The sequence below is a fragment of the Schistocerca nitens genome, chromosome 7, assembly GCF_023898315.1.
Source record: "Schistocerca nitens isolate TAMUIC-IGC-003100 chromosome 7, iqSchNite1.1, whole genome shotgun sequence".
NCBI lineage: Eukaryota > Metazoa > Arthropoda > Insecta > Orthoptera > Acrididae > Schistocerca > Schistocerca nitens.
This window is the reverse complement of record NC_064620.1, coordinates 116657821-116671731: the sequence shown is the minus strand read 5'-3', so window position 1 is coordinate 116671731 and position 13911 is coordinate 116657821. Positions and strand designations below refer to the sequence as shown.

General features: G+C 43.7%; 1 protein-coding gene across 1 annotated transcript in view; it reads right to left on the bottom strand.

Moving 5' to 3' along the window:
• Positions 1-295: 295 nt before the first annotated feature.
• Positions 296-13911, bottom strand: part of LOC126195496 (uncharacterized) — a 73453-nt gene continuing 59837 nt past the window's right edge. The window contains exons 5-6 of the mRNA XM_049934123.1: positions 4103-4205; positions 296-895 (exon numbers count right to left, since the gene is read on the bottom strand). Of these exons, the coding sequence (XP_049790080.1) occupies positions 633-895; positions 4103-4205 (366 nt within the window). The 3' untranslated portion in view covers positions 296-632. The remainder of the gene's footprint in view (positions 896-4102; positions 4206-13911) is intronic.

Sequence of the window (13911 nt, the reverse complement as noted above, 5' to 3'; positions counted from 1 at the left end):
TATGTGTAAATACGAGTATTAAGGTGCCAATATAAAAATATCTGCACTTATGCCCATTGCAAGTTATGTATTTGACATCATTTGTTTCATAAATATTCACTTTATTCAACAAAATTACAACAGTTTATTACTACAGAAAGCTGTGGCTCCTTGCAGGTGCAAGGGCGCGGATTCAAAAAGAAAGTGCCAAGAGCGAGTTATTGTCGTAAATCGGGTTCCCCTTACTCTGATGCCAGCTAGACTGACGTGGCTCAAGCTCTAGAAGTCCTTTCTGGGAAAGAATAAAAGATGAGTAAAGAAGTTGCAATGAAAGAACGGTGAAGAGCGGACTGTCATCACGTCGGTGGCATGTAGCGGTCTGTCTGTGCACCCCGGCGCTAGAGCACGTCAGACACAGTGTACGCTAGACTCGTATCCACATTTTCGTCACGCGCATACTCTTCTCGACGATGGACGCTACGATTCACAGTTGGTTGAGGCCCAAGCAGCTAATAACGAAATTTGAGAAAGTCACAACTCTGCTGTAAACTGAAACACTCGTTACGCATCCATTTTGCTGTTTCCATTTGCATAAACTGTGGGCACATTGCTACATTTCTGCGTACACGCGGAGCAGCCCAACTGGTAGTGAGCTACACTGTGGCCTGCGCTTCCTGCGGCTGACCTGTGGTTGGCGGCGGCTCGCTGGCGAGGCTACCCTCCCAGTCGTCGACGTCTGCGTCATCGCTGGCGCGGCCGGCAGCCGAGGGCCGCCGCTGCGCGAGTTGGACGTCGGCGGCAGAGGCGGACTGTGACCTGCAGAGCGGGGGAGGCGGGGGCGGCGACTCCCACCCCCAGGCCCAGCGGCGCCGCTGCACTCGCATCCCGTCCAGCGAGTAGCTGCCAGACGCCGAGTCTGCGTGGAGGCAACACCGCGTCAGCGCACCGTGATCACTCTCTATCCGTGAGGAGCTGACCCCTCGTGAAGTGGCTGCGGGGACCGCACCAGCAGTGGAAAAGCTATAGCTTGCGTCAGCATTAGGACTGCCGAGCGGAGACGATCAGTAGGAGGAGGTCAGCGCCGGCTTTCTCTCACAGTGCTGCCACCACTACCCGCATTGTGTCTTTACACGAAAGTAGAGGTGACACACTGGGAAATATTGGCAGCGCTCGGAGGCAATTGAATATCCTCTTACTAATGCCGATTTTCTCCACTACTGACACCATCAGTTAAAAGAGTCAACTAATCTTGGACAGTTAGAACCGGGACTAGTTCTTTGGTAGCCACTTGGCATTGTAGTGTTGACAATCCGAGATTTTTGATACTTGTACGCATGTGTGTTATGTGATCAGATGGTCGCTGATGTTTAGAGGAGGTAGACAGAGTTTTCCGGTGTGGAGTTACATGGGATGCTGATGAACAGTAAATATGAGATTAAAATAGATGATTAGAAAAGCAGAGGTAACTGATGAGAGGAGGAATATCAGTTAGTAATTCAGAGGAAGATATGGCGACAAGGAGTTATTAGACAGTTAGTGTTCTGGTTTAAACTGACGCAAAAGGATAACAAAGTCGTCGGAAAGATGAGAAACAGTGATTGCAATTACGATGTTTCATCTAAATATTTTGTAGATTTTCATTGGGAACAATCCAGAATGACACTGATCAAAATGGAGCTAGTATTTTAACAATACTCACGAGTGAAAGTACCAACTCGAACTATTAGTGTCTAACTGCTTGTCGAAGAAACAGTGACTGCATTTATGTATTTTGTTCGTTCTGAATTACTGAATATTAACCACATGCATACTGTTATCTAACTGAAATGAAGTGGATGGTAATAAAACTGTATTTAAAACGAACAGGGACATGCGATACCTTCCAGGCACAATATACAATATCACAGCTCTTTCCATGTTTACTTGTATGGTTAAATTTACTTGTATGGCTAAACAGAGTCCACTTGTAAAATTAAGCTTTCAGATGCTAATGTCCGAGACATGAGCACTGCCAGCCAAAAAAAGTGAAGCACATAAAAGACGCAAGCGGAAATAAGTGTAACTTCGTAAAAGCACATACCATCGGCGACTGTGTAACTGACTTAGAGTTGTAATTTTCTGTGGCAGGTAGAACAGCCGCAAGAGTAACAGTGTTGCTGTCGTTTAGTGTCGTTACCAGGGCTGGTAGGGTATATATGGAGTGTGAAGAGCGTCAGGTGCTGAGAGATCGTTATGAAGCACACGGAGATGCGGCATACTCAGTTGAGAAGTTGCTCAACATGCTGTAAATGTATAGCCTAAGTCAATGTGAGTGATTGATTCGTCCAGTGGTTGAAAGGTTTGTGGAACCTTTATACCCTACAAAGTGGCGGCATGTTACACTCCTGGAAATGGAAAAAAAGAACACATTGACACCGGTGTGTCAGACCCACCATACTTGCTCCGGACACTGCGAGAGGGCTGTACAAGCAATGATCACACGCACGGCACAGCGGACACACCAGGAACCGCGGTGTTGGCCGTCGAATGGCGCTAGCTGCGCAGCATTTGTGCACCGCCGCCGTCAGTGTCAGCCAGTTTGCCGTGGCATACGGAGCTCCATCGCAGTCTTTAACACTGGTAGCATGCCGCGACAGCGTGGACGTGAACCGTATGTGCAGTTGACGGACTTTGAGCGAGGGCGTATAGTGGGCATGCGGGAGGCCGGGTGGACGTACCTCCGAATTGCTCAACACGTGGGGCGTGAGGTCTCCACAGTACATCGATGTTGTCGCCAGTGGTCGGCGGAAGGTGCACGTGCCCGTCGACCTGGGACCGGACCGCAGCGACGCACGGATGCACGCCAAGACCGTAGGATCCTACGCAGTGCCGTAGGGGACCGCACCGCCACTTCCCAGTAAATTAGGGACACTGTTGCTCCTGGGGTATCGGCGAGGACCATTCGCAACCGTCTCCGTGAAGCTGGGCTACGGTCCCGCACACCGTTAGGCCGTCTTCCGCTCACGCCCCAACATCGTGCAGCCCGCCTCCAGTGGTGTCGCGACAGGCGTGAATGGAGGGACGAATGGAGACGTGTCGTCTTCAGCGATGAGAGTCGCTTCTGCCTTGGTGCCAATGATGGTCGTATGCGTGTTTGGCGCCGTGCAGGTGAGCGCCACAATCAGGACTGCATACGACCGAGGCACACAGGGCCAACACCCGGCATCATGGTGTGGGGAGCGATCTCCTACACTGGCCGTACACCACCGGTGATCGTCGAGGGGACACTGAATAGTGCACGGTACATCCAAACCGTCATCGAACCCATCGTTCTACCATTCCTAGACCGGCAAGGGAACTTGCTGTTCCAACAGGACAATGCACGTCCGCATGTATCCCGTGCCACCCAACGTGCTCTAGAAGGTGTAAGTCAACTACCCTGGCCAGCAAGATCTCCGGATCTGTCCCCCATTGAGCATGTTTGGGACTGGATGAAGCGTCGTCTCACGCGGTCTGCACGTCCAGCACGAACGCTGGTCCAACTGAGGCGCCAGGTGGAAATGGCATGGCAAGCCGTTCCACAGGACTACATCCAGCATCTCTACGATCGTCTCCATGGGAGAATAGCAGCCTGCATTGCTGCGAAAGGTGGATATACACTGTACTAGTGCCGACATTGTGCATGCTCTGTTGCCTGTGTCTATGTGCCTGTGGTTCTGTCAGTGTGATCATGTGATGTATCTGACCCCAGGAATGTGTCAATAAAGTTTCCCCTTCCTGGGACAATGAATTCACGGTGTTCTTATTTCAATTTCCAGGAGTGTAATTCTCCACAAGCAAAAATGACGAGACGAGCTGACATTTCGAATCTTGACACTGATCGATGCTTTTCATTTGCACTGAGGCTAACAAAACCGAGAAGGAACGTTCACATGGTACAGGAACGGAAAATTATCGTATGAGAGAATATGAATTACTGACCAAACACACACACACACACACACACACACACACACACACAAACACACACACATACACACACAAACACACAGAGAGAGAGAGAGAGAGGGGGGGGGGGGCGAGGGAGAGAGAGAGAATTTTAGAATGCTGAAGTCTACTGTCCGTTGCTCGGTGCAGTACTCACCAGCGAATGAGGAGACAACAGTCATGTTTTCCTGGCTGAGTACCCTCAGAGGGTGGTCCAATTCTCCCTCGCCCATGTACTGTGCTATCCCTTCTTCTGTAACCTACAACAACAATAAAACATTATTAGCTTATTTTATTTAGAGTTTTAATGAAACTCGATAATATTACTATTATCTCGGAAAAAGTTTCTTATGTACCTACAAAGCGCATTCGTCTTAGTGAAGATACTAAAAGAAGCATTCATTGTATAGTATAGTATAATATAAAACTTATGATCTCTGAGCATTATATAGTAATGTCGGATTAGGGAGGAGCTGGATAAAAACGAAATCTGTGTTACTAAAAACGAGCTAAGGGCAAAGTGTAAAGAGATGACCGTGAAATGGACTTAGAAAATTTGTAGTTAATCTTGAAAATTATTTTTCTCCTATGCAAATAAATGAAACATAATTGTAAATATCACGAGAACACGGACAAGCCTGTAAGTAACGGCATTGTTTCTGCTTCATCGGTTGACTGTACTGATTCAATAAAGATATGCGTTAACCTCACTGTTTATCTTGTGCTTTAGCTTTGTTGGCTGACTTAATAGCTGTAACGGTCGTACTTTCAGAGAATTTTTATTGTTTTGTCAGTATACACCAAGGAGAAATGAGGGGACTGTACTGTGAAATGACTAAATATCGAAAAACTATTCGCATAACGTAGTTGCAGTACAGTGACAGCTGTGTTAGTGAACGAAAGATTTGCGAGTGGATTAATCGCTTTAAAAATATGAGAGTATTTTTGTGCGATGGAGGGAGTTCGGGTAGGCTACGAGTTTCGAAAATGGACAGAACGTCGTCGCGGATGAGTGAATGATTCGTGATGATCGTTGTGACAGGATTGACGATTTGTGTTCGAGATGATCATTCCGTTCATCTTGTGTCTGGCGTGTTTTACAGCGGCGTTTGCGTTTGAAATGTTACACGATTCAGTGATACAAACCTTTTACTTTAGTGATGCGCTACGACGTATAGGGTTTTGTGAGTTCATTCTTTGCGTGGAGAAGGAAGATAAGCATATTCTTTCATGTTTACTGTTCAGAGAGGAGGCTATATTCCATTTAAGTGAAAAAGTGAACGTGGAGAATGTAAGAATACGTGGAAAACAGGAGCCACTTACCACAGTCGAGCACGAGAGGAACAACAAAGAAAATTTTATGGGTTTTTGTTTATTGCGGAAAAGGTGTTTCCAGGAATCACGTACCAGGACATGCTGATCGCGTTCCACAATATCGAAAACATTTGAAAACTTTCATTTTTCATCATAAGTTCATTTCTCAAAATGAGTTGCCTTTACAATGGATCAGCGGTAAGTGGCGTACCAATCTGCGTTGCACAATCGGGCTTCAAGGTCGCCTTATGTACGATACGTGATTTTCCATTTTGTTAGAGTTTTTGAAAGACTCTGTCTATGTGCCTCACCTACTAGCAACTTTGGGCGACGCATAAGAGCAGCAGTGAATGCAGTAATTTTATACATGCTTGCAAAAGTATGGTACGAGTTTGTCTATCGTTTAGACGTTCGTTGTCCGTGGAGCGGAGGTCACACTGAAGCCTTGTGAAGTGAACACATTATTCCTAAACGTAACTGTAAAAAGTACTCCAAGATTGTACGTGTACCTATGTAAAAGGTAAATAGTTGTAAAACGGGCTAACTGTTTTACAATTGTAAAACAGGCTAAATATTTTACAAGTACAAACTTTATAGTTCTATTTGTCTCTTTCTACACGTGCATTACTGACGCAGCAGCATTCCCTGCCCGAGTAGAAATGTCATTGCAGAAATCTGTTTCTTGGAGACAGTCTGTTGAGCCCTCGTTGAACTGAATTACATTCTGATGATGCACCCTTTGAGGCATGTTGACAATTGCTTTATCTATACGTGTAATGTCGTTTCGGCTACTGCTGTCATCATATAAAAACTTAGAACTTGTAAAACAACGTCTGGTTTCAGTGCTTCAGTTGGTCATTTTTTACCGACACTGACAATGAACGTTGTCTAAGTTTTTATCTGATGATAGCAGTAGCCGAAACGACGTTATAAATAAAGTCATATATTAAGCGGTGTAGAAAGCTTTATTCACAAAATATCCACAATGCTCGCAGCCCTATTAAGGAGGTTTATTCCCTTGATTGATAAACCGATTTCTGGTTTCCACTTGGTGTTAGAGCTCTTCGTTAGGGAAGCTTGATGAAACACTCACATTTGTAGAGACGCAAGAGAGATGACCAACGAGTCTTACAGTACGTAGTCCACCACTCCACGACGAGGCGAGCCGCAGCAGTGATCAGCGCACCGGGAGAACGGCGACTCGCATCCTCATCCGGACGCCCACATTCACGTATTCCGTGATTTCCCTAAATTGCTTAGGACAAGTTCAGCGTTGGTCCCTCTGAAAAGGACGCTCCTGTTTTCGTTCCCAACCTCCCCTTACCCAATCCTGGACTCCGTCACTAATGACTTCTTCATCAACGGGTCGTTGAATGTTAATTTTCCGTCTTTTTTCTCTCTTCGATCTTAAGTCTTCATCCGCACTCCGCAAGCCACTTTGTTGTACTTCGCGGGGGCTACTTCGTGCGCCACAGTCACGCTCCCCCAATTCCTATGCTAGTCGCGATTTATTGTTGTCTTGTATAATTCGTTCCCAATTCTTGAGACCAGGGTGTGATGCTGTAGAGCTCCAGGCTGGGAAAGAGGCACAGGGAATCCCAGATGGACATGTTTGGGAGAGTATTTCCATGTTTGGCATTCACCTGATGGCCGAGGGAAAGCTTCCCAAAAACCCATCGTCGGACTGGGAGGACTGAACTTTTTACATTTATTTCTAGGAAAAGGTTGTCTTTGTCCCATAAAAACTAAAATTTTCGACTCTCCTAAGAACGTAGGCTCTCGGAATTTTAACAATAAACCAGCCACAGCTCCTGTTTCGTAGCATCTGCCACGGGAGTCTAACGAGAATCTCCATGGTGCTTCCGCGCCTACTGAACGAAGCAGAGACGAAACGCGCCGCTCTTCTCTGGATTTTCTCTATTTCCTCCGTCAGTATTATCTGGCAAGTGTCCCAGGGTGACAACGAATACTGAAACATCTGTCGAATGAGGGTTTTGTAACCCACATACTTCGCGGGTGGAGTACATTTCCTGAGGTTTCTTCCAAAAAATGTCTTCCTATGGTTAGTTTTATGTGGTCGTTCCACTTAAAATGGCGCAGCACACATACTGCCATACATTGAATCGGCGTAACTGCTACCAGTAATCACGTGATCACACGGTAGCGGGTCTTCCTGCTCACTGATTTTATACCAATTTTTGTTCTCTGATAATTGGCCTCCCTGTAAAATACGCGACACAAGATGCCCTTTTCTTCTTGTTCTCGTATCGACATGACACAATGGAAGTTGCACTAGATGTATTGTTTTGTCAGTAATAATTGGAATATTGAATTTCAACCCTATCTTTCTTCTGCAAAACAACAAATCTTTGAGCTCTTCTTCTTTCATTAAATCATGTAGATAATTTCTTGTCGTTCAAATGAAGTTGTAAGTGGCTTGTTGGTGAACCAAAAATCGAGCGCATTAAGCACACTGTCATTATCAACAAGTCGAACCTGTATCTTAATTCGAAGTCCGATTATGTTATCTCAAAATAACTTCTTCGGCATGAACATTAACTACTCACACGGTAATTCGTCGCCAAGTACGCCGTTAGCCAAAAGTGACCTTTTCGAATGTACCTGATTGTCAGCAAGTCAGTTAAAGTCACAGAGTACAATTTAATTTGAAGTAAAATTATCAGCATTTATGATTATCTATACACAAACCAAAATAATCATTTCAGTTACCAATACGAATAGTTGTACTTCCTTTTTTTATCACCCCTGGAGAGGATCCTTTGCCTGAGACTTCATGATACCCTTATAATCTTGAAGCCACAGCAAGCTGTGGCTGTGGCAGGACCTAATTGTAATTTTTTTCAGTTTCCTGTATTTCCGAATTCTGCCAATATATAACTAGAATTTGTATTTTTCTTTCCATGTTTCATGTTAGTGCTCAATGAGGCAAGCTGATGTGGAGAAACGAAGTAAATAAGCAATAATTATGAAAAAGGAAGTTAGAAATTCATAAAAAAAATCTAAACAAAATTTTTATATTACGGTTATATTACCAATGATCGGAACTATGCCGACACACGTAAGGCAAAGATATCATTGTTTATCATTATATCCATGTGTGTTATAAAAGTTTTCTCACTTGGGTAGGCAGTTCACGGCCCACAATCTGTTTCAGATCTACTTGTTCAAATTTTATTAATTAATTATATAATTCATCAAGTTAGTGTCAACAAAAAGGTTGACTTTGTGCACAGTGCAGACAATACCAAGTAGTACCACTGTCTTAATGGACATTCTGAAGTATTCCACTGTTTCTTTAGATCGATAATTTCTTGTTGAAGGTTCACACTTTGAATTAATATTACTTGTAGATTGCTGTTTAAAACAGTAATGAGAAGTTTACTAAAATAACTTCAGCCATCTGTGGCATCGTAAAACTGGTAAAATTATATATATGGAATTTATAGAAAACAGTGATAATGAATTTCATAGCCACGCAGTGAGCAGCAAGCTCAATTGATAATCTACAACCTTCAACTGGCGAGACAGAATCGCAAGCTGAAGGTATGGAGTTCATTCCACAAACTAGCCTTATAGTAGGCCCATTCGTGGAGCTGCGTATCAAAAGTATCCAGACACCCCAAAATCATACGTTTTTAATGTTAGGTGCATTGTGCCGCCGGCCGGGGTGGCCGAGCGGTTCTAGGCACTACAGTCTGGAACCGCGCGACCGCTACGGTCGCAGGTTCGAATCCTGCCTCGGGCATGGATGTGTGTGATGTCCTTAGGTTAGTTAGGTTTAAGTAGTTCTAAGTTCTAGGGGACTGATGACCTCAGATGTTAAGGCCCATGGTGTAATGTGTAATAGGCAGACATCTATCTAGACCATCACACGGGAATTCCAGGATCCACTGCAAGTACTATGACAGTTAGGCGGGAGGTGAGAAAACTTGGATTTCATGGTCGAGCGGTTGCTCATAAGATGGTAAATGTCAAACACCGTCTTGCTTGGTGTAAGGAGCGTAAACATTGGACGATTGGACGGCGGGAAAACGTTGTGCAGAGTGTCTAATCACGATACACAATGTGGCGATCCGATGGCAGGGTGTGGGTATGGCGAATGCCCGGTGAACGTCATCTGCCAGCGTGTGTAGTGCCAACAGTAAAATTCGGAGGCGGTGGTGTCATGGTGTGGTCGTGTTTTTCATGGAGGGGGCTTGCTCCCCTTGTTGTTTTGCTTGACACTATCACAGAACAGGCCTACATTGATGTTTTAAGCACCTTCTTGCTTCCCACCGTTGAAGAGCTATTCGGGGACGGCGATTGCATCTTTCAACACTATCGAGCACCTGTTCATAATGCACGGCCTACTGCGTAGTGTTTACACGACAATAACATTTCCGTAATGGACTGGTCTGCACAGAGTCCTGACTTGACTCCTATAGAGCACCTTTGGGATTTTTTTAACGCCGACTTCGTGCTACGCCTCACCGACCGACATCGATACCTCTCCTCAGAGCAGCACTCGGCGAAGAATGGGCTGCCATACCCCAAGAAACCTTCCAGCACCTGACTGAACGTATGCCTGCGAGAGTGGAAGCTGTCTTCAAGGCTAAAGGTGGGTCAACACCACATTGAATTCCAGCATTACCGATGGAGAGTGCCACGAACTTGTAAGTCATTTTCAGCCAGATGTCCACTCAGGACGCCTTTTAGTGCACTCAGGATCTACATCTACATCTACATACCTTTTGTGCAAGCCACCGCATGGTGTCTGTCACAGGGTACCCTGTACCACTAACAGTCGTTTCCTTTAGTGTTCCACTCGCAAGGATACCCTAAGATTAGAAATCTCCCAATTAAATGGTGCTTACAAGGGCATTCCTGATACCATAAAAATTATCAGATGAAATGGACTCAATACATTCCAGATAATCCAATGTAAATGAAACTGTTCAGAAGATAATTAAAGTAGATAGCTTAGCTGCTGAACAAGAGATAAAATTGTAAGAACAGTCTGATGTACAGACGGGGAATTTTTCTCATGAGTTTATGAAATGGATATCTGAGAAAGATGCATAGGTTAATGATAAGGTGGATTGTAATGTAACACTGGAGTATCATTGGAACAAGATTACATCTGAATTGCGTCAAACTAAAACTGCACTGAGTGGGGACCTATCTATTTGCGTAACAATGTTGGTGCACAAATTAATGATATGAGAGGGAGTGTTGCCAGTCATGCAAGCAATTTCGAAAGGCTTTATTATGAAAATACGTGTCTCAGGAAAAAGGTTTTTAATCCAGAGTCCTTCCACAGCCAGGAAATACCGTTCTTGCGAGACACAACTAGCTCTTTATATTCATGAACTAATGAGTGCTATCGACAGGGGACGGCAAATTGATTCCATATTTTTAGATTTCCAGAAGCCTTTCGACACCGTTCCTCACAAGCGCCTTCTAACCAAACTGCATTCCTATGGAATATCGCCTCAGTTGTGCCACTGGATTCGTGATTTCCTGTCGGAAAGGTCACAGTTCGTAGTAATGGACGGAAAGTCATCGAGCAAAACAGAAGTAATATCCGGCGTTCCCCTGGGAAGTGTTATAGGCCCTCTATTGTTCCTGATCTATATTAACTACACAGGAGACAATCTGAGTAGCCGTCTTAGAATGTTTGCAGATGATGCTGTCATCCATCGTCTTGTAAAGTCATCAGATGACCAAAACGAATTGCAAAATGATTTAGATAAGATATATGTATGGTACGAGAAGAGGCAATTGACCCTGCATAAATAAAAGTGTGAAGTTGTTGTTGTTGTTGTGGTCTTCAGTCCTAAGACTGGTTTGATGCAGCTCTCCATGCTACTCTATCCTGTGCAAGCTCCATCTCCTAGTACGTACTGCAACCTACATCCTTCTGAATCTGCTTAGTTTATTCATCTCTTGGTCTCCCTCTACGAGTTTTACCCTCCACGCTGCCCTCCAATGCTAAATTTGTGATCCCTTGATGGTTCAGGACATGTCCTATCAACCGATCCCTTCTTCTAGTCAAGTTGTGCCACAAACCTCTCTTCTCCCCAATCCTATTCAATACCTCCTCATTAGTTACGTGATCTACCCACCTGATCTTCAACATTCTTCTGTAGCACCACATTTCGAAAGCTTCTATTCTCTTCTTGTCCAAACTATTTACTGTCCATGTTTCACTTCCATACATGGCTAAACTCCATACAAACACTTTCAGCAACGACTTCCTGACACTTACATCTATACTCGACATTAACAAATTTCTCTTCTTCAGAAACGATTTCCTTGCCATTGACAGTCTACATTTTATATCCTCTCTACTTCGACCATCATCAGTTATTTTGCTCCCCGAATAGCTAAACTCCTTTACTACTTTACATGTCTCATTTCCTAATCTAATTTCCTCAGCGCCACCAGACTTAATTCAACTACATTCCATTATCCTTGTTTTGCTTTTGTTGATGTTCATCTTATATCGTCCTTTCAAGACACTGTCCATTCCATAAAACTGCTCTTCCAAGTCCTTTGCTGTCTCTGACAGAATTACAATGTCAGGATCACCGTAAGTTTCCAATATAAATAACGAAAATTAATCATCAAAACAGAAGTTCGAAGGTGACCACTGACCATGCCATACCAAAGCTGGCATGAGTCTAGAATTTCAGGAGGGCTGAAGCTCACCGACGACATTTTGAATCTACGAACATCTGACAAAATTTTTGCATGGACAAAAGAAGGTCTAAGTGTGCAAAAATAAAAACAAAACTATTATTACTACACTTCGACATTTCCTGTACCGGAAATAGTTCCATGAAGAGGAATATTCACACGAATACTAAAAGAAATCCGCTAAATTTCGAGTACGTGATAAGTCACACAAATCTGAAGGATGTAAATTCAACTAAATACTTAGGGATTACAATTACAAATAAGCTAAATTGGAACGATCGCATAGATAATGTTGTGGGTAGAGCAAACCAAAGACTGCGATTCATTGGCAGAACACTTGGAAGGCGCAACAGGTCTACTACAGAGTCTGCTTATACAACGCTTGTCCGCCCTATTTTGGAGTATTGCTTCGCGGTGTGCGATCAGCATCAGTTGGGACTGACGGATAGCATCGAAAAAGTACAAAGAAGGGCAGCTCGTTTTGTATTATCGCGAAATAGGAGAGATAGTGCCACAGACATGATACGTGAATTGGAGTGGCAATCATTAAAACAAACGCGTTTTCCGTTGCGACGGGATCTTTTCATGAAATTTCAATCGCCTGTTTTCTCCTCCGATTGCGAAGACATTCTGTTGGCACCTCCCTACATAGGGAGAAATGATCATCACGATAAAATAAGAGAAATTAGGGTTCGTACAGAAGAATTTAAGTTCCCGTTTTTCCCTCACACCGTTCGCGAATGGAACGGTAGAGAGACGTAGATGTAGATGTAGACAGTCGACAGGGTAGTCTACACACAAACTTCGAAAAATGTTTGAAAAAAACATGACACTGGGATGTGCTGTGGATCCTTAAAGCTAAACTACCACTAGGTGTCAAAGAAAAATTAGTACATGTTCTTGAAACAACTCAAGAGCTTCTTATTTCCATAATTGGATTTGACTGACTTGATACATGAGGATTCTAAAATAAATAATGTTAGTGGCGCTGGGTCAGTCCACTCCGCTGAATAATCATTTCAACAATCAAGTTAGAAAAAACGATTACCGTGACGCTAGTGTAACGTAGCCCGTAGGCCATCTAACAAAAAACCATGTGCAAGAACATCAAAGCCTGTCAAACTGAAATAAGAGAAGAAGACATGACAGGAGGCACAATCCCAGATACTTTGTTAGGGGGAAAATCAGTGGCATAACAGCCACCATTATCAACTGAAGCCTAATTTAGGAAGTAATGGTCATTTAAATGTAAATAATACTCACCAGGACAATTATCAAGTGCAAAACTGAACTGCCAAACTAAGTGACACACTCAGAATCCAACATTCAGTTGGTTGAGGTGGCAGTGGATGGCCGCCCAACTATGTCAAGATTGTGGTGCTACAAACTCAATGTAGAAGTGCTTATATTTAAACTTTACAAAGTGAACAGTGAAGACATTCCTCCAAGTGACGCTAGCAAGTACTGACGTTGATGGGAAGTCTAGTGCATGAATAAATAAATTGTGATTTCTCACGCACTTTATACAAGTTTGTAGTTAGATATATTCACGTATATGATCCAATGGGAGGCCTTCGCTCTAGATGAGTTGGACGGGCTGTTTTATGTAAGCAAGCGCATTCAAGGTCACTGTGAGCCACTGTATCCGCGCTGCATGCGATTATTGCTGTGGAATGCTGGGTGTGTAACCATTACTAACGAAAAATGTGTGGTGCCAATTTTTAAACTTCGGCCTACAAGAACACTCATAAGATACATGTAGCGGACATTTACGTAAGACTTGCCTGTGAAATATACTACAGGCATGAATAATAGACGATAATTTAAATCAATATACGAAAAATGTATAGGAGAAAGGACAATAAACAGATGTGCAAGGCTAAAAGATAAGGAAAACGGGTCCTCTACAAAGCCACAGATCAAATAATTAATAATTTGATTATGTACATACAT